General features: G+C 48.2%; 1 protein-coding gene across 1 annotated transcript in view; it reads right to left on the bottom strand.

Annotated features, from left to right (window-relative positions):
* Positions 1 to 25,068, bottom strand: part of LOC148509155 (all-trans-retinol 13,14-reductase-like) — a 74,972-nt gene that overhangs the window by 29,914 nt on the left and 19,990 nt on the right. The window contains exons 5-7 of the mRNA XM_088443565.1: positions 23,985 to 24,179; positions 21,979 to 22,098; positions 954 to 1,092 (exon numbers count right to left, since the gene is read on the bottom strand). Of these exons, the coding sequence (XP_088299691.1) occupies positions 954 to 1,092; positions 21,979 to 22,098; positions 23,985 to 24,179 (454 nt within the window). The remainder of the gene's footprint in view (positions 1 to 953; positions 1,093 to 21,978; positions 22,099 to 23,984; positions 24,180 to 25,068) is intronic.

The following is a 25,068-nucleotide window of genomic DNA, read 5'->3' as shown; positions in this document are numbered from 1 at the left end:
CCAAACCTGCCCCCAGTGTCCAGGCGTTTGGGATTCCGGCGATTGGGATTCCGGGCAGCGGGATTCCGGCGTCAGTATTTCAGCAGCTGGCATCCTGTCCGCCGGCAATTTAACTACATCCCCCTTCTACGCATGTGCAGAAGGACACGCTCCGTGGGGAGTGCTGGGAGGGATCCAATTGGAGGGGAGTCGAATTACAAGCCCATAGGCTTCTATTGGGCAATGCCATCTGAAGATGGAATTTCCCCTCCATATCCAAGCCCTGGAATGTATCGCATGTATCGGGGCTTGGTGCATATGCAGTGAGCGGTCAAACCTCAGGAAACTTCATTTTTGGAGTTTTGTACAAAAAAAAAGCAATAGTGCATCCCACCCTTGACAATGTTTCTATGGATCTATGGATCTAGGGCCTGCACGCAGCCTTACTGCAAAAATATGCTAATGATTGCAATCGCAATGTCGCAGCCTAACATAAGGACGCCCCCTTTACCTTACACACATCCGTAATACTTAGCAAGTCTGCGCAACCTTCATCGAGCATCATCAGAACCTCACACACATTTGCACAAGGTCTGATCTTACTCAGAGATTGCTAACTTCATCGCACGCAGTGAAAGTATAAACTGCGTATGGCATCGTAGTGGCTAATTTATGCACGCTCCTGTAATGGTGTTCAAACGCACTGACATGTCTTTGTTTCGCCTACAATCCCTCCATAACCACCCCCAAATGGCACTTCCTGTCAATAACTCCGCGATGGGTCTGCGCAGTCCGATCGCAGTGAGACCTTCGCGCACGTGCATTGCGATGCATACATATAATGCAAAAATCGTCCGACTGGGTGCATAATTGCAGTTGTGATCCTTGCTGAATCAGGCCCCTAGTTTGCAGCTACATGTGAATAACTTGTGCTATTTGGGGAGATTTGATAATAATTTTTCCATAACACTCACAGTTTATTGAGATCACTCTTCTGGTAGATCCAGAGATTGGTGGATTTAAGCCCCAGCTCATCACTTGTCCCTCGTAGACCAACAAAGACTAAAAAGCAACCCATCCCATGCTGCAAACTGGACAGGAGTGACTCCACTTCTAGTGAGATAAAAGAGATGATGATGGCAAAGAAAGAAAGCATTTTTCAGTTTTGTACACTAGTAAGCAATTTCCCAGTAGCCATAATTTGAGTGAAATACTATGTAAAGCAGCATTTCTCATTCCTGATCCCAACAGCCCACTAGCAGTGTGTTCTAGTGCCCTATCGGTAACACACGTGTGTTATTTAGTGACCAAATCATTTTGGAAAATCCATTTATGGTATTAAATTACTCCATCTCCGATTCTATGAGTAGTTGTTGTTCGTGGCATAACACTGACAGATAATATTTCCTATTTACATAGTAAATAAAGTTAAATAAAAGACCCTTCATTTTTTCATAAATTCTTAAACTTTCTGTCGTCAGATGATAGATGTGACCCATAAACTTAAACTAAACTTAACTAAAATAAACACAGGAGACCAAGTTATGCCGTTTAAATTAATTGGTCAGCTTTATTTGGTTACAAAGGTAGACATGGTGGCAGGAGAAAGAACGGCAACTAACCCGCGTCCGCTTGTCTTAGGCCGGAAGTAAATCACAACTTGTGAGGGCCAACTATCCCAGACAAGGGTAGGGTGATCTTAAAAACTTGCAAAGGGCCAACTATCCCTTTCAGAGCAAGTGATGCGGCCCCAACACCCATGCCAATGCACCATTCATCCTGCTCGGTCGAGAGGTGCCGCTGACCCCAATAGGGTGAAATCAGCCTATCAGTGCATTGAAGGGGTGCGCACCGCTATTACTGCTGCAAGATGGACACTTCAATATTGCCGGTCTTTCCCTGCCAATGAAATAAAGCCGACACAAGACACAAGAGGGTAGGGAGGGTGGGAGATCAATTCAAAAGAGGCAGATTTTACCACAGTAGATTCTCTACACCCTCTCACTAACTCCGCCCCTAACCCAACGTCCTATCGCATCTGCCTATAACTGTAAACAAACATTTTTAACTTTATTAACCCCTCTATCCCTGACTAGAAGTTTATGTGCCGTCGGCTCTATTCCTAACCTCCGTTATATTAAACTTTCTATCGTCAGATGATAGATGTGACCCATAAACTTAAACTAAACTTAACTAAAATAAACACAGGAGACCAAGTTATGCCGTTTAAATTAATTGGTCAGCTTTATTTGGTTACAAAGGTAGACATGGTGGCAGGAGAAAGAACGGCAACTAACCCGCGTCCGCTTGTCTTAGGCCGGAAGTAAATCACAACTTGTGAGGGCCAACTATCCCAGACAAGGGTAGGGTGATCTTAAAAACTTGCAAAGGGCCAACTATCCCTTTCAGAGCAAGTGATGCGGCCCCAACACCCATGCCAATGCACCATTCATCCTGCTCGGTCGAGAGGTGCCGCTGACCCCAATAGGGTGAAATCAGCCTATCAGTGCATTGAAGGGGTGCGCACCGCTATTACTGCTGCAAGATGGACACTTCAATATTGCCGGTCTTTCCCGCCACAGCGGCTCTCAGGAGAGAAGCAGCCCGCCACCATGCTAACCAACCAAACCCTTAAAAACTGCAAAAATATCTTCTAGAAACAAAAAATGACCCTCCTCAGTAAGATGAACTCCATCCCTGCGGAAAAGGTGGGCATCCTGAATCCGAATTAAAGGATGGTGCACCACTAGCCCTCCCATTTCCAGCACGTGCCTAGCCACCCATTTATTAACCTTCCTCCTGGACCTGTCCAAAGCCACACTATTATAGCAATAGCGCCAGGAAAGCCTGGCGATGATAGGGGACCACACCAAAAGGCAGTTAGGCAATAACCGAACCACCTCTCTCAAGTCACGAACAATCGCATGGCGCAACTCTAAGGACGTTTGCTGACCCAAATCGTTGCCCCCGAGATGGATAATTAACACTAAAGGGGGACCAAATTCAGCTACTGCCCTGTGCAAGTTGCGCAACAAAGCTTCCCACAGCATGCCCCTCTGCCCCAACCACCTAACACTCTCCCAACGTGGGAACACGGAGGCATCTTCAGCAAAGCGCGACTGCCCGGCCCAAAAAATAAAAGAGTGACCAATCAACCAAATGGGCCTAGCGTCCTGGAAACCTGCAAATATACAGAAATATAATAGATAAGTATATATGCAACATGTAAATCACGAAGGAGGAGTGGGAGGGTGGGAGGGGGGGAGGAAGACTTGACCCGAGGTGAAAACCTACAAAAAACCTGCTGGATCTTTTCTATATTTCATTCGTTCACATTAATATTATTTTAAGCTAAACGATCAATGTCCAAAGCAGGGCAAAAAACAGGGCAAAATCTCTCGGGACCCCCACCGGAAAGGCAGCGAGTTGGCCAAGGCACTCAAGTCCAAACGAATAAAGTATAACAATTTATGATTCCAGACGAACATAACTTCTGTAAGCATTGGACTTCCATCTTCCGAGAGCCTGGATCTCCTGTGAAGAAAGACCCGAGGAGGCCGCAAAAGTGGCGGCACCTATTCTAAAAGAATGGGTGCCGTAATCCGAAGGGGAAAGCCCGAGGTGCCGTATGCAGCGATGGAAGACCGATCTAAATTGGAATTTAGTCAAAGGACTTCCGTCCTCGTGCATAAGCCAAGCCCCCGGCCGCATTGGCCTGCAAAGAGTATATTGGGAGGCTAAGTGAACCGGACAAATCCCGTCATCAGGACAGGACTTCAGGGACACCCAGCGACCTCTACCCATCTGATCGGTCTTGGAACGCCGAATACGGCACAGCAGCGTATCACGCAGCAAAATGTGACAACGAAGCAGAGGGGGCTGAGCGCGGCGCGAAGACGCTACCAGCTCACTGATGTGAAACGCCCCATGAAAGGCCATCGCAAAAGCGAGTCGGAATAACAGAACCTGGAATTGCGAAGAACAAATGCCCGTCAAACTTTCACCTAGACGCGCTAACAAATCAGGACCAATAGGACGACGTCGGTCATCCGCGGCAGGCCTGACGCGAGACCAACCCCTAAGGGCCCTTTGTATTAAAAAACCCTTAGTTATGTCCCTCCGCCCCGCTAGGCGCAAAAAGAACGAAATCCCAGCAAGCCTCTGGGCAACATAAGCCCGCGACCTGCCGGAATCGAACAAGAAACAAACAAAAGCAACCATATTAGTATCACGAGATTTACCTGACGAACTCCGCCCTTGCAAAAACTTCTCCCACTGTTGCCAAGATGTCTGGTAGGCCGTCAACGTCCGTGGGGCCACGGACCGACGTGCGAGATCTTCCATTCTGGTTTGATGATCTGCCAGCAATGAAATGGACAAAGCTCACCTTTTAATGCCGCGTACGGGGCCAATTCGCGGAACCGTCGCCAATCCTGTCTGGAGAGCGCATCAGCAATGGAATTATCAGTACCCGGCACATGACGAGCTGTGAACAATATGTTAAACTGCAAAGCGCGCAGAACCAGCCAAGCAAGAAGCCGCAACACTGGCAGCGACGACGATCTTTGGTTATTGATCGCATGTACTACCCCCAGGTTATCGCACCAAAAAACTATGGAACGGTCGCGCAACCGCTGACACCATAGCTCTAATGCCACCACTATGGGAAACAGCTCCAGTAGGAGCAAGTTCTTGGTCAATCCTGCCTGCACCCATTCCGCTGGCCAAACTGAAAAACACCAATCTCCTCCCAAAAAAGATCCGAAACCTGATGATCCAGCAGCATCCGTGAAGAGCTGCAGGCAAGCATTAGGCTGAGGATCCGCAGGCCAGACGCGCACTCCATTAAAATCGACCAAAAAAACGTCCCAAACCGCCAGGTCCAGCTTTAGCTCAGACGACAGTCGCAGAAAATGGTGCGGGTGACGCAGCCCTACCAAAGCCCTCTGTAGCTTCCGACAGAAAATCTTCCCCATCGGGATAACTCGACACGCGAAGTTAAACAGCCCGAGCAGGGATTGACCTTGACGAAGAGTTACCTTTCCTCCTGCCAACGCTAGGAGGATAGTATCCTGCAAGCGACGAATCTTGTCCGGCGGCAGCCGGCAAAGACCCTCCAAGGTATCAATTTCAATACCCAAGAAAACCAGCTTAGTGGCTGGGCCCTCAGTTTTATCTTGCGCAATAGGTACTCCAAATTCCGAGAAGAGTGCTTGCAATGAAAAAAGGAGACGATTGCAGCGACGCGAGCCAGCTGGACCTACGCACAAGAAGTCATCCAAGTAATGGGCTATGCTCGTCTCCCCAGACCCCACCGCGACACACCAATGGAGAAAGGAACTGAAACGCTCGAAGAACGCGCAGGAAATAGAACAACCCATCGGAAGACATTTGTCCAGGTAATAGCCATCCGTCAACCGAAACCCCATGAAACGAAATGATTCAGGTTGCAGGGGCAACAATCTGAAGGCGGACTCAATGTCCACTTTCGCCATGAAAGAACCCGGACCCGCTGCGCGAACCAAGGCTAACGCAGATTCGAATGACTGGTACTGTACGTGGCAGACCTCAACATCTATGGCGTCGTTAACCGACGTGCCTGACGGATGTGACAGGTGCTGAATTAAACGGTAACTCCCGGGGGCCTTCTTGGGGACAACACCCACAGGGGAAAGGACCAGATCGGGTATCGGAGGCTGCGGGAAAGGTCCAATCATGCGACCCAGCCCTACCTCCTTCATAACCTTATCCTTTAGTACGTGAGGTAAATCGCAGGCCGAGCGTAATTTCCTAGGGGACCCGGAACTGACAGGCCGTATTATTGGAAGCGAAAATCCTTCTGCAAAACCCTTACGCAAAAAGGCGGCGGCGTCCCGCACAGGATACCAGTCTAACCATTTTGCCATGGCATCCAGATGAATGGGGGTCAACGCTTTACTTTGAAGTCCCGGCCCCTGACCGTTTGGCAGAGGGTACTGCAGAGGAGGCCTGAGCTCCTCCTGGACCGCGGGAGCAGTCCTTACTGGGGTGTGCCGCGCCGCAGCGAAGGCACTGGTGTCGAAAGCGACACCTGTTACCAAGGGTACAATTCCCATTGTTGTATGCGTAACACTTCAGCTTGTTTTGCCCTCCATTGGCTGTCCTTGGTGCCGAGGGGGACGAGGGTTGAACTGGCCACCCAGGGGACTGATCAACAAGGACGCGTGTAGGCTGGGTCACCTCCATCCACACTTCAACATCTTTACAACCCAATTCCATGACCTTAACCCGATCTTGTTTTCGACGAAACTCTTCGTCGTATTGACGCCAAGCCGTACTGCGTGAGGCCTTGAATAGGCCATGTATCAGGTGTAAGTATCGTATTACGTTAAGGTACTCGGAAGGCCTGGTTTTGAGATAGCAAGTTGAAAACACGCAGAACCCAGATATCCAATTCGTGTAAGACTTAAAGGCCTCCAGACCAATACCCCCTTTTGCCTTTGCGGTCGCAGCAGCTTTCTTCGCCGTAGCTGTAAGGGTGAACATATCTACGTAGCGCCCTTTTTTGATCCGCTGCTTAACCCTGGTACGCATACCTCGAGTGACAGCTGTATTAGCGCAGTGTACAACATCCTCCGGACCCACTCCGCGATCTACACTGGTACTACTGCCAGAGGACCGTTCGCTAGAATGCCTGTGACGACGTGAGCGACGTCTGCGAGACCTCCTTGCCCTTTTACGCCTAGCCTTCCACGAACTATCGCTTGAAGAGGAAGAGGAAATGGAAGTAGACCCGCAGTCAGACGTACTGTCACACTCACCAGAAGCGCTGGCGAGGGCATTGGAAACTCCAGCGCCCGCGTTAGCTCCGACTTCCGCCGTCGCACTTCTGGTCGGGGCTGCGACCACTGTTAACTCCTCCAGACTGTCGTCTGTAAAAGAAGAGACTGAGGCGGCATTGTGCGCATTGTCTGTGTCCGTAGCCTGATTGGGCTGAGGAAGGGAGATGGCAGAGGGAGAGAAAGAAACGGAAGGAGCTGCGGGCATGGGAGCGAGGGAAAGACCGCAAATCCTGCATAATTGCTGCACCAGAGGGCCAAGCTGCGTCTGCACGGTGGACGCCGCTGACGCAGAAGGGCCTCCAGTGTCAGCGTTTCCAGGCTGCTGGGTCAAAAGCGGTGTCAGTGCACCCACCACAGACACCAGCAGTCCGGCTATGGCACCAGCATCCAGCAACGGAGCACTCCCTGGTGCCGCAGGCCCTGCAGGCATAGCAGACGCCGGAGCAGCTGCCACCCCCGCAGGCCTGGAGGAGCTGGCTACTGCAGACATGGGGGACCCCATGTCTGCATCATTATGAACAGAGGGCAGCAGAAGAGGGGGCGGATTAACCTGCCTGTCACTATGCAGGCGTTGGCTCCGCCCCCTTCGTCTCCGCCCCCCGCCTGTATTAATGTGGGCCTGCGTGCAAGCCGGCGCCATGACAGGCATCCGGCCTGCACGCTTATGTGGCCGCTTCCGCCGCCCTTCCCCCCGGACTTCAGCCGGCTCCCTCTGAGCGGCCACCGGGGAAGAAGGGACGGGCGGTGTGACTGCCCGCTGCTGGCCGCGAGAGCGGCCGGAGCGCGCACCCGCGACTCGCGCAGGCACTATAGTATGCCTGGCCGCCCCCGATCCCCGCCCGCCCTGGTCCCCAGTCGCACTAGTACTGGCGACCCGCGGGGAACCAGGTGCAGGCGGAGGCAGCACCTGTGGCGTCTCGCGGGACCGCTGCGGCCGCGTGCACGTGACCGCAGCGTTGTCCGCTAAGGGGCCCGCTGTACCTGACCCTCCCGAACGCCGGGAGGGCAGTACCTGAGGGGAATAAAGTGCGCCGGGCCCGCCACCGTCTGACAGACGGGCGGGTACCGAGCGCGCGCGCTGGGGGCGGCTCATAGTGCAGGGAAGCAAGATAGGTAGGTAAAGAAAGAGAAAGAAAAGTTAGATAAGAAAAAAGAGTGTATATATAGGGAAAGTATAGAGAATAGAGTAGGGAAAGATATAAAGTAGGGAAAGAGAAAGTAGGGATGAATAAAAACAATTATCCCAACAGACAGATCTGCTAATAAAGGAACTGCACTTCCCTGGTCGCAGATCAATTCAAAAGAGGCAGATTTTACCACAGTAGATTCTCTACACCCTCTCACTAACTCCGCCCCTAACCCAACGTCCTATCGCATCTGCCTATAACTGTAAACAAACATTTTTAACTTTATTAACCCCTCTATCCCTGACTAGAAGTTTATGTGCCGTCGGCTCTATTCCTAACCTCCGTTATATAATTGTGCTGCTCTTAAAGGAGGCAAAACATAAATTGACAGTGGCCATGGGATAAATTTCCTGGATCAGTCTCACTCCCGAAAAGTCCTTTACTAATAGCTATGGAGACATCTCCTATAAGAAGAGTATCCAGATGTCATAAAGAGGCCCACAGTTTTACCTCTCATACCAGGGCATACATGGGATCTCTAGAGGCAGGTTTCTGAATCCTTGATTTTATGGAGACTGTGGACAACCCATGAAGAGGGCATAAATAGCACTTAACAAGCTATAGTCTGCCTCATACAAAGTGCAGTGTGTGTAAGTAATACTTCAGTCATATAGAAGGCCAGCAATCACACTAAGCCGTTAGATGTCGCAGTAGGGCCAGCCCGACTAAGCTGAAAGATTTTCTTCAAGATGTGGGCTCCATTCCACAACCCGAGTCCCTTGTTCTGCGGGGTAATCAGAGAGCACAAGAACCTAGTATCACCTCTGGATATACAGTATATTGTGTACACATCGTTCTCCTTATGCATTGGATGGTAACTGTTATACAATATTAATAATTAACACTAAGGATCAAGGGTATTCAACATATGGCTCTCCAGCTGTTGTGGAACTACACATCCCAGCATATCCTGCTACAGTTTTGCGATTGGAGCATGTTAAAACGGTGGCAGAACATGCTGGGATGTGTAGTTCCACAACAGTTGGAGGCCCACATATTCAATACTTCTGATAGATATAGTCTATAGCAGTGGTTCCCAAACTTTTTAGAATCACTGCGCCCTAGAGTATCAGCATTTTTCCCACGGCAGCCCTGGGGCAAAAGTTTCTGATTGAGAAATTCAGCAAAACTTAAACAAGTAAATTGTTCTTATTAGGGATGAGCGGGTTCAGATTTCTGAAATTCGAACCCCCCCGAGCCCCCCCGATCCGAGTCGTATCCGAGTCAGGCTCGACTTTTCCCGCCTGACTCGGATCTGAAATCGAGGCAAAACGTCATCATCCCGACTTCCGGATCTCGCGGGTTTTGGATTCTCTGAAAGGTCCCCGCGTCGGTGCCATTTCTCACTCCGGCTGTGGACAGTGAAGAGGGAGGGTGGAAGCAGGGCCGTTTCTAGGGGCGGGCGACCCGTGCAATCGCACGGGGCGCTCCGCCTAACATAGGCAAAACTGCCTCTGCCGCAATTTCGCATTATCTATAAATTATAGAATAATGCAGTTAATGGCCGGCATCAGGGCGGCTGTAACGCCACTCAGACTGACCGGGAGGACCTTCCCCTGTGTAAGCTCCGCCTCCCCTAGGTAAGCACCAATCGGAATCAACCATTTGGTGCACGAGCGCACGGTAACGACATGACGTCGGACCATGCGCGCTAGCGTGTCAGTGAGGAGCGGAGCTCTGAAAAGGCTGGCCTCGAGTCTGCAGTGTGCCGCTGCTGACTGCCCGCCCTTCCATCCTGCGTGTGCCGGGAGCTGTCTCCTTACAGAAGGACTCTGCAGCATCAAAGCTGCAGAGTCCAGCCTTGTGGCCCGGCTCCCCCGCATGTGCCGAAAGCCCGCCCGCCGCTCGGTGTCAGGTGAGAGAGGGGTCTGGAGGTGTCTGGTTAGGGAGGGGCCTGGAATTGTCTGGTGAGGGAGGGGGCCAGGGGTGTCTGGTGAGGGAGGGGGCCAGGGATGTCTGGTGAAGGAGGGGTCCGGGGGTGTCTGGTGTAGACCCGTCATGCAATGTGACCATGCCCATTTTTTGGAGCGCGCCTTCGGCACGTGCACACATTAATTCTCTATGCCCCCACTTCAAATATCCACTTCCACCTATATATATATATATATATATATATATATACACAAATACACACATTATATTTAAACAAAATCAAATCACACAGAAATTTTTGTGAAAATATTATAACGGGGGGGGGTGCATTTTGAATGCTCACACTGGAAGCCAGATTGTCTAGAAACTGCCCTGGGTGGGAGCTAGGGCTGGTTGGGCTGCGTTGTGCTGCTGTTGTTCATAGGGGCTGTGACCACTCAGTCCATAGGGGCTGGCTGGGCTGTGTTGTGCTGCTATCATAGGGGCTGGCTGGGCTGTGTTGTGCAGTCAGTTGTCCATAGGGGCTGTGTCCACTCCAAAGCCTATAGGGGCTGGCTGGACTGTGTTGTGCAGTGTCCCATAAAGGCTGTAGTCCTAGAGGGGTGCTGTAGTGTTGTCCAGGGTGTGATCTGTGCATCAGGGGTGCTCCCCCAAAGTGCACTCCATACAAAATAAAAAATTATTTTCTGTGTTTGTGATTTGTGTGCACTGTGGCCGCACGTGCATCAACAAAGTAACGCCAAGTGTGCGCCAGTGTCATAAGTAAAGGGCCGGCTGGCTTGACCGTTAAAGGGTGCTGTAACCCCCAAAGTGCACTCCAAACAAAATAAAAAATTATTTTCTGTGTTTGTGAATTGTGTGCACTATGGCTGCATGTGCATCAACACAGCAGCAGCGCCAAGCGTGCACCTGTGTCATAAGTCAAGGGCCAGTTTGGACATCTGGTCCGGACTGAAGGACATGCCAAAAATGTCAATTTCTGACATGTCTACTGTCACTTCATATGATACTGTCACCACTGACAGAATGGTGGAGGAATTATTTTCTGTGTTTGTGAATTGTGTGCACTGTGGCTGCACGTGCATCAACAAAGGAGCAGCGCCAAGCGTGCGCCTGTGTCATAAGTAAAGGGCCGGCTGGCTTGTCTGTTAAAGGGTGCTGTAACCCCCAAAGTGCACTCCACAAAAAATAAAAAGTTCTTATTTTTTCTATCTTTGTGAATTGTGTGGGCTGTAGCCGCACCTGCATCCTCAAAGCAGCAGCGACAAGCGTGCGTCTGTCTGTTAAATGGTGGTGTAACCCCAAAAGTGCACTCCAACAAAAATAAAACATTTTCTTCTCTGTTTGTGAATTGTGTGCACTGTACTGATGTGCCCAGCTATAACGTGGCATCACAGCGTTCTCTCACGCCACACATGGCGCGCCACACACCACGCCATGAGTCGCGCCACAAAGAAAGTTTAGTAATGAAAAAAGTCATTACGTGTAATACAACATTTTGCCCACCAGATGTCACTTTTCCTAAACTACATAGCGCATGCGTCTGATTTCATTACGTGTAATACAACATTTTGCCCACCAGATGTCACTTTTCCTAAACTATATAGCGCATACGTCTGATTTCATTACGTGTAATACAACATTTTGCCCACCAGATGTCACTTTTCCTAAACTACATAGCGCATGCGTCTGATTTCATTACGTGTAATACAACATTTTGCCCACCAGATGTCACTTTTCCTAAACTACATAGCGCATGCGTGTGATTTCCAATGTACCATACGGTATGTTCTGTATCACCGCCCGATGATTGTTTGACAGAAGTGGTGATTCTGTACACTATGCAGTATTACAGCGTTTTCCACATGGAATCAGGAATGTACGGTATAATAAAGCGGTAGAAGAATGTCTAATCCAGTTTGAAATCATTAAGCTCTGTATTACCCACTGACTGTGCGGTTGAAATCGTACTGTGTTTGCGCAAATGTAAATGCACTGTCCCAGACTCAGACATTAGACTTTACAAACTACAGAACTCTAGTAATGGGTGAAGCGTGTGGCCTAGCGGTCTAATGCCTAGTCTCACTGCTTCTCCCCTCTTCTTGTTCCGTGGGTTCGAGACCTTGAAAATATGTTTTTTTAAATTATTTTTAAAATCTTAACTTAAAATATTCAGTATTCAATACAGTACATGTGGAGCGCATGCCCAGTGCTTTGGGAGTCAAACAGCGAAAATAGGATTTTTATTATTATACATACAGTACTGTACCTTAGAACGCAAACTTGCGTCAATGCCGGCGCTGACATAGACGTGGACATTATAGTGATTTTTTATGACCATCAAGTGGTAATGGGCTCTGTTAAAGAGACTGGTCTCTGTATAACAAACTGACTGCGCGTTTAAACTGCAAAATTGCGTCAATGTCAGCGCATGCCCAGTGGTCGGGTTTCAATCACAATGGAATGTGTGCCGCATGTCCAGTGGAGCCAAGCCATACACTAAGTAGCGCTATGCCATGGCGCATGCCCAGTTGTCTGTATTGCTACAGTACTGATGAATTTTCACACTTGTGCCATTCTGCACTTTCCGAGACTAACCGTACAGTATACACAATAGTAAATTCATGACTTCAGAAAGTGCTACAGTAGTGGACTTAGTTTGGAGGGAAGTCTGTGTATTACATACTGACTGTGATGTAGAGCGCAAACTTGCGTCAATGACAATGCTGTCCCAGACTTGGAAACTTTAGTGATTTAATGTGTTCAGTAACTGATAGTTGACTCTGTTTAAGAGAGAGGTCCCTGTAGTACAAACTGACTCTGCGTTTAAACCGCAAAATTGCGTCAATGTCTGTACAGTTGGCGCTGTGGTGACTTATAGCCAGTTCTGATGGGTTACGGTACAAATAGGATCTCTGGCGCGTGCCCAGTGGCGGGGTTGCAATGCATTGCCAGTGGTGCTACGCCATAGGCATACCCTTGTAGCGCTATGCCATGGCGTACAGTATGGAAGATCATACAGTAGCGGGTCATGATTCACACAGTGAAAGTGGTATCTCCGTATTACACACTGACTGTGTAATAATAATATTAAAAATAAAAAGTGTAACCTTGACTGTCTAATAATAATAAAAAAAATAAGTTTAACCTTCCAGGTAATACAGCCAACTGCGCATGCTCAGTGATGGCATAGCGCTACATGGCGTATGGCTTGGCGCCACAGATCCCATTGTACCCCCTCCATTTCTAATCCATCGCAGATGGCTGACAGCCACCATAGCGCCAACCGTGTAATACAGAAAGCTCTCTCTCATACAGATCCCACTACTACCGTACTTAGTGTGCAAGGTTGGAACAGCATCACCATTGTCATAAGTTTGCGATGCAACGCTATTTTGCGCTTCAAACGCACAGTCAGCTTTGAACACAGAGCGCTCTCTCACAGTCAGAAACCACTCTCAGACACAGTCCAAGAGACGTAGCTATCGTGTGTAAGGCCGAGACGCATCTACGTTGTCGCATGTTTGCGTTTTGCGCTTTGGGCGCACAGTATGTGATACAGAGCCCTCTCTTGGCGCTAAAGATCCCATTGTAACCCCTCCACTGAGCATGCGCATGAAATCCCATTGCAACCCCTTGAAGCAGACAGCCACCACAGCGCAGACATTGACGAAAGTTTTGCACTATTTAAACGCACAACCAGTTTGTAATGTCTTACTTTTAAGCAGCCTTTTAAACAAAAACACTACAGTATTACAGTACAACACTACTAAAGTAGTTTCACTATAGTGTCCAGAGCAGACAGTGACAATAAAAAAAAATATACGGTACGGTATATTCTTTTCCAGGGATCGAACACGGGACCATAATTCTACCAAAGTGATCACCTAACCACTTGCCCACACGACAGCTACAGTGAACCGCACAGAGCGGCCTCATCCTTGTGCACTCCTCTCGCTGCTGTTTTTAATGAAAAAAAAAATAATTGTCATACTGTAATTCATCCCATCTCAGTGAAAGCTGTGCGTGCATCTCATTAATCTACAGTATTGGTTATACCGTGACAACAACTCGGGCAACTTCTCTACTGTTCAGTTACTGCACCGTACCGTATGTACCGTACAATACTGTATGTGCAGTGATTTGCATCCTGTTATAAGATCTTACTGTACGGTACAGTACTGTACTGTATGTACATTATGTGAAATTAAAAATATAGTATTGGTTGTGCGAACATGCAAATGCTGTGAATGTGAATGTGATATCCATCCAATTTACTGTAAGTTTAACAGTATGGCATTCAGTACAAGGCATTCAGTACAAATTACAACAGTGGAGCACTCGCCACCCAGTGGTTAAGCACTGTATTACATGCAATTACAAAAGTGGAGCACTCGCCACCCAGTGGTTAAGCACTGTATTACATGCCGTAGCATATCCTTCGTTGAAGAATACCACAGTATTCCACAAGTCCATGGCGTGACTCAGAGGCCTGCATGCCACACCACACCACAAGTCCATGGCGCGACTCACGCCACGCCATGAGCAACAAAATAGCTGGGCAGATCGGTACGTGCATCAACAAAGGAGCAGCGCCAAGCGTGCGCCTGTGTCCCATAAGTCTGTTAAAGGGTGGTGTAACCCCAAAAGTGCACTACACAAAAAATAAACAATTCTTTTTTTTCTGTGTTTGTGTGCGAAATGTATGCACAGTAGCCGCATGTGCATCAACACAGCAGCAGCGCCAAGCGTGCGCCTGTGTCATAAGTCAAGGGCCGGTTTGGACATCTGGTCCGGACTGAAGGACGTGCCAACAATGTCAATTTCTGACATGTCTACTGTCACTGCAAATTATACTGTTACCACTGACAGAGTGGTGGAGGAATTATTTTCTGTGTTTGTGAATTGTGTGCACTGTGGCTGCACGTGCATCAAAAAAGGAGCAGCACCAAGCGTGCGCCTGTGTCATAAGTAAAGGGCCGGCTGGCTTGTCCGTTAAAAGGTGGTGTAACCCCCAAAGTGCACTCCACAAAAAATAAACAATTCTTTTTTTTCTGTGTTTGTGCGCGAAATGTATGCGCAGAAGCCGCACGTGCATCAACACAGCAGCAGCGCCAAGCGTGCGCCTGTGTCATAAGTCAAGGGCCAGTTTGGGCATCTGGTCCGGACTGAAGGACGTGCCAACAATGTCAATTTCTGACATGTCTACTGTCACTGCATATGATACTGTCACCACTGACAGAATGGTGGAGGAATTGTTTTCTGTGTTTGTGAATTGTGTGCACTGTGGCTGCACGTGCATCAACAAAGGAGCAGCGCCAAGCGTGCGCCTGTGTCATAAGCAAAGGGCCGGCTGGCTTGTCTGTTAAAGGGTGCTGAAACCCCCAAAGTGCACTCCAGAAAAAAAAAATTCTTCTTTTTTTTTCTGTCTTTGTGAATTGTGTGGGCTGTAGCCGCACCTGCATCCTCAAAGCAGCAGCGACAAGCGTGCATCTGTCTGTTAAAGGGTGGTGTAACCCCCAAAGTGCGCTCCAACCAAAATAAAATAATCTTTTTTTCTGTGTTTGTGTGTGAAATGTATGCGCAGTAGCCGCATCTGCATCCTCAAAGCAGCAGCGACAAGCGTGCGTCTGTCTGTTAAAGGGTGGTGTAACCCTCAAAGTGCACTCCAACAAAAATAAAACATTTTCTTCTGTGTTTGTGAATTGTGTGCACTGTACATGCATCAACAAATGAGCAGCGCCAAGTGTGCGCCTGTGTCCCATAAGGCTGTTAAAGGGTGGTGTAACCCCCAAAGTGCACTCCACAAAAAATAAACAATTCTTTTTTTTTCTGTGTTTGTGTGCGAAATGTATGCGCAGTAGCCGCACGTGCAGCAACACAGCAGCAGCACCAAGCGTGCACCTGTGTCATAAGTCAAGGGCCGGTTTGGACATCTGGTCCAGACTGAAGGACGTGCCAACAATTTCTGACGTGTACTGTCACTGCATATGATACTGTCACCACTGACAGAATGGTGGAGGATTACATTGGTGACAGCATCCAAGTAGGCATGTCAGACAGTCCATACCTGTACTGGCAGGAAAAAGAGGCAATTTGGAGGCCCCTGTAGAAACTGGCTCTATTTTACCTGAGTTGCCCCTCCTCCAGTGTGTACTCTGAAAGAGTGTTTAGTGCAGCCGGGAACCTTGTCAGCGAAAGGTGTAGGAGGTTGCTTCCACAAAATGTGGAGAAGATGATGTTCATAAAAATTAATTATCAACTCTTCCAGGGAGACCAGCCTCCAGAACTTACAGAGGGACCTGTGGTGGTGGATTCCAGTGGGGACGAATTAATGCTCTGTGAGGATGAGGATGTACACAACACTGAAGAGGGTGAAGAATTGGTGGATGAGGAGGATGAGGACGACATCTTGCCTCCGTATAGCCAGTTTGTGCAGGGACAGATTAATTGCCAGCTTGGTTTGTGGGGGCCCAAATGAACCAATCATTTCAGCCACAGTCGTGTGGCAGACCCTGGCGCTGAAATGATTGGTTTGTTAAAGTGTGCATGTCCTGTTTATACAACATAATGGTGGGTGGGAGGGCCCAAGGACAATTCCATCTTGCACCTCTTTTTTTTCTTTGCATTATGTACTGTTTGGGGCCTAGTTTTTCAAACTGCCATCATGTCTGCCACTGCAGTGTCACTCCTAGATGGGCCACGTGTTTGTGCAGCCCACTCGTATTGCTTAGCATAGTCATCCAGCTACCTCGGTGCAACCTTTTGGACATAAAAACACTATTGTGAGGTGTGAGGCATTCAGAATAGACTGGAAATGAGTGGAAATTAATGTTATTGAGGTTAATAATAGCATAGGAGCAGAAAAACCTACAAATTCTGTGATTTTAGCTGTTTTTATGCTTTTTACCAAAAAAATACAGATCCAAAACACAAAACTCAGAACCCAAAACACGGTACGGTGGTGGCTGGTGCACACCCCTAATGCTTATAAGTCACCCTTAGGTTCAGTCACGTGACGGTTGATAGGGCTCCACTTTTTTTGTCCATATATTTTTTGATTGCCAGCAGCCAGCACTGGTTTTGCCTATCACAAAGACTAAAATAATTTTATTTGTACTTGACCTCCAACCCAAGGCACCCCTGCAAGTACCCTGAGGCACCCCAGGGTGCCACGGCACCCAGTTTGGGAACCACTGGTCTATAGTATAGGCTGTAATGAAGATAGTCTAAACTTTCTGTATCATACATATTTATCACTTATAAATAACATAAGTGGTTAGGAAAAGTTTAAACATGCCATAATAAGTATACACACATACTGTAGTATAACCAGTAGGAGAAAGAACTGAGCTCTCTAAGTGCACATTCTCCCAGCTCATGTTAAAACATTTGTCTCTTCTTGCTGGTTTCTGACTAAGGGCCCGTTTTGACCTTTAAGCACGCCTGTGTTCGGATCTCCACTCCCCGTTTTCAAGCACCTTCCCCTGTTACCACCCACATACGCCTCCTCCTGTCACTCAAAATAGCAGGCATTCGCTATTTAGCGAACAAACGATTTTCGCCCGCACTGACTGGTTCGCGCATGCGTATTAAAATCCGTACGCATGTGCAGTTGTGCGAACATCGGTCGGAACGAACGAGTGGCCGCTTACGAGCGGCTCTGAATCAGGCCCTAAGTGGTCAGATCTACAGATACTGCATACTTGGTAGGAGAAGCTGCTGCCCATGGCATTTGCAGCAGCTACTTTCTGCTCTTTATACTGCATGTTGTGGCTGCAGATCTAATAAAATTGCATTATATACTACTGCTACTGTGGTCATGATTCAACTGGGGGAAAGTGAGGTAGTTCCAGGCAACTGGAAACCCCCTTTGTAGTGGTGCTCTGCATGTGCTGTTAAAATGTTACTTTATTGCAGTCACATTAATTTAATAATGGGCCAATTCATTATGTTAATTATAGTCGGCCGGGCGGTCCCTGATAATTACCATTCTGACTCGCTGCGAGCGCTGGAGCAATTCAGCATTACTCCGGCATGGAGATAGCTGATCCAAATCCTTTCATCCTACAGGATCCCTCCTCACACACCGGGACTCCTTTCTAGTGGTGTCAGTAGGGCTGCCCACAAACGGCAGGCGTGCCTAAGGGAACGCCTGGATTTGTGCAGTCCCCCCCTCCCCGCCTACAAAACGGGGCGAGCTGTCACTCACCATCGACAGCCGCCCCGTCTTGTAGCGAGACCCGCGAGACTGAGCTGCAGTCGCAGGACGGGACTCGCGCCTGCCAGAGGCGGCGCATGCGCAGTGGGGGACCATCGACCCGCTTGTGAACGCTGTGCGCTTGTGAGCGGGTCTGAATCAGCCCAAATTCTTTACAGAGACCATTTGGTCATTCACATCAGTTCCTGCCCCAGTGGAGCTTACAATTTATAGTCCCTACCACATTTTGGTCAGAACTTGAAGCCAGTTAACCTCGAAGTTTGTTTTTGATTGTGAGAGGAAACCGGTGTACCCAGAGGAAACTCATGCAAGCATGTAACATACAAACTTCACACAGTTAGGGCCTTGGTGGGAATCGAACACAAGACCTCAGTGTTGTGAGGCAGTAATGCAAACCATTACAATATCCGTGCTTCACTAAGATGCTCTGTCAATTTTGTGTGTCCTCAAAGTCTTCATGTACGGAACCATGTAGAGGAGGAGGTATGTTGGTGGGAGAAGGGTGATCGGAGATAAACTCATTTGTGCCGGCATTGCTGCTTTGACATTTGTATTCCATATCTGTTTAAGGCATGGTACAGGCTGGGCATGCAAAGGGTTAGGAGCAGGGGCATAGTCAAAACTTTGTGGGACACACAGCAACATTTTTGAAAGTGCTCCACCCTTATGTTTCTAGAGAGACATCTTTCTCTGCAGCAGTTATTCATTTTATACCCCATAGTAATGCCTTAGTTAATTTTATGTCCCATAGTAGTATCCTAGTTAACGTTATGCCACATAGTAGTGCATAATAGTGCAACATTTCAGTGCCCCAAATTTATATTATACCACACCACAATGCCCCAGTACATATTATTGCAAATTATGGTGGCCCCCAGTTCATATTATGCCAAATTACAGTGTCCCCTGTTAATATTATGCATTACTATAGTGCCTCCATTTCTTATTGTGCCACATTACAGTGCCCCAGGTCAGATTATACCACATTACAGTGCCCAGTTCAGATTATGTCACCTTACAGGCCCCCTTTACAATCATAATATCCTCTACACATATCATTTACTAAAAATAGATGTCACCCAGTGGGTCAGACCCAATTGCTAAGCAAGCAATTCTGGGAACTTCGTGGCTTAATATAAAAGCTGTGTTTGAGACCCCCTAATTCTCTGGGCATCGTAGCAATGGCACCCCCTGCACCCACTATAGCTATGCCTATTGTTAGGAGTGCCTTCCATGTTTTATTTGTACTGTGCCCCCAAATTTCTGATGGCAGTCTTGCCAAGGGTAATCACCCACAATATACAAATCGTATCCTTGGGAATGGCAATGGTGACAGAGCAGAAGCTACAATCTGTCTTCTACCTCTGTCTATCTTCCTCCATTCTTTCCCACCACACAGAGCAGGACAATGCAGCCACTCATTCAGACTGTCCAAAAAGAAGGTGACCAGAGCTCACTATGTTGATGCACAAAGTTAAGCCCTATCATACTGATCCAATCTTCAGCCCCTTTATTGTACTGATCTAATTGCCAGTCACAAGAGCCAAAGAATGTCATAATTTGGTACCTGCCAGGAGGCAGATATAGGTGTTGCAGCCACTATTTACATGAGACTTGCTAAGGGCGGGGTTTGAAAAAGGATTTGCAATGAGTCTGAGCTTACTAAATAATGTTATTGCATAACCTGGGAACATATATATATATATATATATATATATATATATATATATCTGCCCAATCTGTCTGATGAGAGGGAAAATCTGGTAATGTACGGTAGCAAATTACAATAGAAATTTGCTCCCAAACACTGGAAAACGGACCAGATTTCCAACAGATTGGACAGATATATCTATAGGTGTGTATGCAGCCTTAGGCCCTGATTCAGGGCCTGATTCAGAGCCGGATGCTATTTGCGCTTGCTCGTTCAGAAAAAGGGGCCGGCTATTTAAATTGAGAGCTCGTTCTTTGCGGTCTGTTGATGCCTCTATGTCTGAGCGAGCGAACGAAACATGCGCTCGCTATTTTGTAAAGACGCCCCCTGGCCGCTCGCATCCTACGTCATCTCCGCTATTTATTAGATTAATCGAGTACATCGAAAGGCGTCTGAACTGCTCGCAGTGCTTGTGGTAGGATTTTTCTACCGCAATCATGCGAACAGTTCAGGCTAAGAGACAACCAAGTGACGTGGCCGATGACGCTGCTTTGTTAATTATGCACACCCTTAAAACGCCCGATTTGACCGTTTGGCACGCCTGCGTTCGGATCTCCACTCCCCGTTTTCAAGCACCTTCCCCTGTTACCACCCACAAATGCCTCATCCTGTCACTCAAATTAGCAGGCACTCGCTATTTTGCGAGCGCTCGATTTCCGACCGCACTGACTGGTTGGCGCATGCGCATTACGACCCATACGCATGCGCAGATGTGCGAACATCACTCAGAGCGAACGAGCGGCCGCTTATGAGCGTCTCTGAATCAGGCCCTCAGTACGGATCTCTATTGGGATCGCAGCAGCGATTACACACGCAGTCTCATTGCGAAGATATGCTAATGATTGCAGTCGCAGTGCCATTGCAGCCTAACATAAGAAACCACACTTTACCTTACACACATCCGTAATACTTACCAAGACTGCAAAACCATCGGTTACATTGAGTACCATCGGAGCCTCACGCACAGTTGCACAAGGTCTGATCTTACTCAGGAATTGCTAACCTCATTACACACAGTGAAAGCCCAAGCTGCGTATGGCATCGCAGTGGCTAATTTATGCACGCCCTTGTAACAGCGTTCAAACGCACTGGCACGCCTGCGTTTCGCCAACCACCTCCCCATCACCACCCTCAAACGGTAGGTACTTCCTGGCAATCACTCTGTGATGGGTTTGCGTAGTCACTGCGATCGCAGTCCCGATCACAGTGGAGTCTTCACGAACACTGTGATGCATACGCAGAATGCTACAATTGGCCGATTAATCACAGTTGCGATCGGTAATGAATCAGGCCCTTAGAGTATTGAGGAATTAGTCGGGTGACGGATTAAGATATAATTGCATACAGGTGTGTTTCTATCTTAATGCAGTTTTTGCTTCTTTGTGTTATTGCAGTGTATTTGTGTGATAGTTTTAGAATGTATCACAGGGAGACAGCAGTCATGTGCTATACAAAATAAAAAAAACACTGTACGGGCTTTGCCATATAAGTGGCTTATTGTGTTGGGTCTCTGGGCAGACCCGCTCGCTAGGATGAGTTAGCACACAGCCAGCCGATGTTTGCATTCTGCGCATGCGTACGCATCCCAGTGCAAGTTCGCAAACCAGTCTGATCGATCGGGAAGCGTTAGCTCGCTGCGCATAGACAGCCCGGCTGTTTGAGTGACAGGAGAAGACGTTTGTGGGTGGTATTAGGGGCTGGCCGCTAGAAACGGGGGAGTGGAGGTGCGAACGAAGGCGTGCCTGAGCGTCTCAACGTCATCTGAGCGTCTGAGCGTCTCAACGCCATTTCAGAGGCGTGCATAATTAAGAGGCAGCGTCATAGTACACATAACTTGGCTGAATATTATACTGAAGCGCTCGCAGTGCTTGTGGCAAGGTGTGGTCAACAAGTGCTGCGTATGCATCCGATGGTACTCGATGTTACCGATGGTTGCATACACTTCCTGGAGATGACTTGCGCAAGTGGGCATCTTAAGACAGGCTGGTGGGCGTCTGCATACACAATGAAATCGCACGCTAAGGCATAGTGGGTGTGCTAATGCCTTGCCGTGCGATCGCCTGCCTTGCTGTGGGTTGGTCGGATTTGCATACGGTGGCTGTGTGCGTACACATCTAGTGAGTGGGTCTGAATCGAGCCCTCTGTTCCAAATACCCATCTGAAATTTATCTTGCCTTATTCGCTTACCTGGGGCTGTTCTAATGTCTGCAGGCAGAAGTCGCTCATAGGTATTGAAGATACCAGCATCCGATATGACCACTGGAGCATAAATACATACTTCCATATCTTTTTTCTGTACAGCCACCCCTAGATAGGAAATAAAATGCAGTGACAGGAAAGTATTTATCATTAACTCATTAAACCCTAAAGTTTCTAAAGCTTCCCCATGATGTGCCATATTCTACCAATACCATTTCTAGTATTCCCATCATCTTTTACTCCAGATCATGGGGTAAATTTACTAAAGGTCGAGTTTGCATTTTGAGTGATTTGAGGTGCGATTTTCATTCGATTTTGCTTTTGTGTATTTAGTAAAGGCCAAGTCGAATGTAAAATCGTACTTCAAATCGAATTTTGAGTCAAATTGGCCTCAAATCGACCATCAGAAAAACATTGGTACTTTTACATAGTCCAACACACAAAACCCTTATTTACTATAATTCGATTTGAAATCGACTTCAAAATCAGACTTCAAATAGAACTTCAAATCCCCAATAGAATAGACCTGCTTCATGCTTTCGATTTGAGCATGAGCAGGTCGGATTGACACAGATACATAGAGACATCAGCCTGCATGTATCTGGCTGGAAAAAGTGTCTAAAGAGTTAAAATTAAGCAAAAAAAAACGTAAGGTCCCCCCAAAACAGAGCCATCCCCAGACTGCTGAAACTCAGGGAAAAATTTGCGTAGGGTCACCCTGTAAATCACAGAACCAGCCCTGGACCCTTTCTAATGGGGGACTGATGCCACAGCCGGGGGAGCCCTATCACCCCCCCCCCCCAGCCGCAGCATCAGCCCTGACCACTAGTCAGCCCAGGCCAAGGATCCCTGGGGAGTTGGAGACCCCTTCAAAAAAAGGGGTCTCCCTCTCCAGGGCACACCTAGCCTAGGCTGATAGCCCGGGGCTATCCCCGCTAAGAGAAGTAATAAAACATTGTCTTTCCAGTAGAACTGCAGGTCCCCGCAAGCCTCCCCCGCATGCTGGTACTTGGAGAGCCACAAGTACCAGCATGCGGGGCATTAAGGGCCCACTGGGACCTGTAGTTCACCTGTAAAGAAACGTTGCAAGAAACACACACACACCTTACACAGTATATATTTACTACATACACACTCACACATACTCACCTACAGTATATTACCTCCAGTGGTCCCCTTGTCCAGTAGGCATCCATGGGTTAAAATAAGAAAACGAAAAACCCAACCATCGTATTAAAGAATAATCATTCTAACCAGAATGATTATTCCTTCCCGAATGAAGAGCACAGACACGGCTTCCTCCTTTGAAGCTCCGTGTCTGTGCATTCATTGGCTGAGAGAGGTCAGGCCCCGCCTCTCAGCCAATGAACGGCTCTTCCATTGTATTCAATGGTGGGAGTCGCAGGGTTACTAAAGTTTATCCCGCGGTTCCCACCATTGAGTTCAATGGAGGAGCCGTTCATTGGCTGAGAGGTGGGGCTGGTTGTACTGAGTACAGGGAGACCCTACGTAATTTTTTCCCTGTACTTAGTCAACCAGACCTGGGTTTCAGCAGTCCGGGTATGGTTCTGTTTTTTGGGGGGGACCTTATGGTTTTTTTTTTAATTTTAACTCTTTAGACACTTTTTCCAGCCAGATACATGCAGGCATCTCACTGATGTCTGCATGTATCTGTGTGAGAACGAACTGCTCATGCTGAAAGTGAAAACATGAAGCAGTTCTAACGTGTCGGGGATTTGCAGGACGTTTTGAAGTGTGATTTGCCGTTCGATTTGGACATAAGCATGCCAAATCGAACAGCAAATCACCGTTCAAAACCGACTCAAACCGAATTTGTTTTGCAAATCGCAAAACAATTCGAATAATAGTAAATGCAGTGAAAAAACGGTTTTCACTGCATTCGATTTGAGTTGATTTGAGAAGAGCTAAATCACCTCTCAAATCGACCTGCAAATCGGCCTTTATTAAATTTACCCCCATATCTTATTTCTTACCTGCGGCTCTACCATTGTTCAGCAAGATCCGTGTAACAGGGGCCCGTACAAGTACTCTTCCTCCAGCACGCTCAATAATGGGAACCATATGAAAGGCAATTTCACTGCTCCCTCCCCGAGGGTACCAAGCCCCTCTTTTGTAGTGATGGAGGAGAAGGGCATTGATCATGAAGCTGGAATCATTGGGAGAGACACCTGGAAAGGAAAGTAATGAGTTGAGGATGTTTATCTTCTATGCATGATTAGGCACGCACAGGATGACACCCCATACTTGCCTACTCTCCCGGGACTGTTGGGAGCCTCCCTAAAATCGGGTGCCGCTCTCGACACCCCGCAAGACTAGGCAAGTCCCCCGGAATGGATGCCGGCTCCCCGCTAACCCCCTCGCCAGTCGCAAAAGTGGGCGGTGCGGGGGTGTGATGACCCGATTTGCGCTGAATTGTGTCATCCTAGCCCCGCCCCCTGTCTTATAATGCCAGTAATATTGGCATTATAAAGCGGGGGGCGGGGTCACTATGACGCGATCACGTCGGCACGCCCCCGCTCCGAATATTTGAGCCGCCCCCATCCTCCCTGCTGGACAGACCTGCCAGCCCCCTCCCGGGTTCCCCTGCCGAAATGTCAGCAAGTATGCGACACCCCCTGCTGGGCATCTGTAAGAATAAGCGTCCGACGGAGCAAATTAACTGCTTCTCCGTTTGGGCGCCCATTAGTACTTAACGCGGGTAAAAGCACCGGGTTTAGCCGCATAAATCAGCTAAACCTGTCTAAAGATGTGATTAGGGTGCCCTAAAAACGGACTTTGCACACATTTCTTCTCGCACCTCAGGAGACTGTAGAGAAGAAATGGGGGAGATACAATTGTTTACACTACAGCTATTTTTTTTTTTAAGATGCCCGACTGAGCAATTGTTGCTCCGTCTGAGAGTGATAGCCGCCAGCGACAGGATTTCTGTTTGCACCCTCAGTAGGATGATAATTAATGGGCGCCCAGAACAAATGTATTGCAACACTGGGCGCCCATTAATTATCGCCGCCCACACAACAACTGAATTGCCCCCAATGGGTCCTCCCACAGCTTCAG

The sequence above is a fragment of the Taudactylus pleione genome, unplaced genomic scaffold, assembly GCF_031769625.1.
Source record: "Taudactylus pleione unplaced genomic scaffold, aTauple2 ptg000331l, whole genome shotgun sequence".
Taxonomy (NCBI): Eukaryota; Metazoa; Chordata; class Amphibia; order Anura; family Myobatrachidae; genus Taudactylus; species Taudactylus pleione.
Note: the sequence above shows the minus strand (reverse complement) of the source record. Positions and strands in the feature narration are given on the sequence as shown.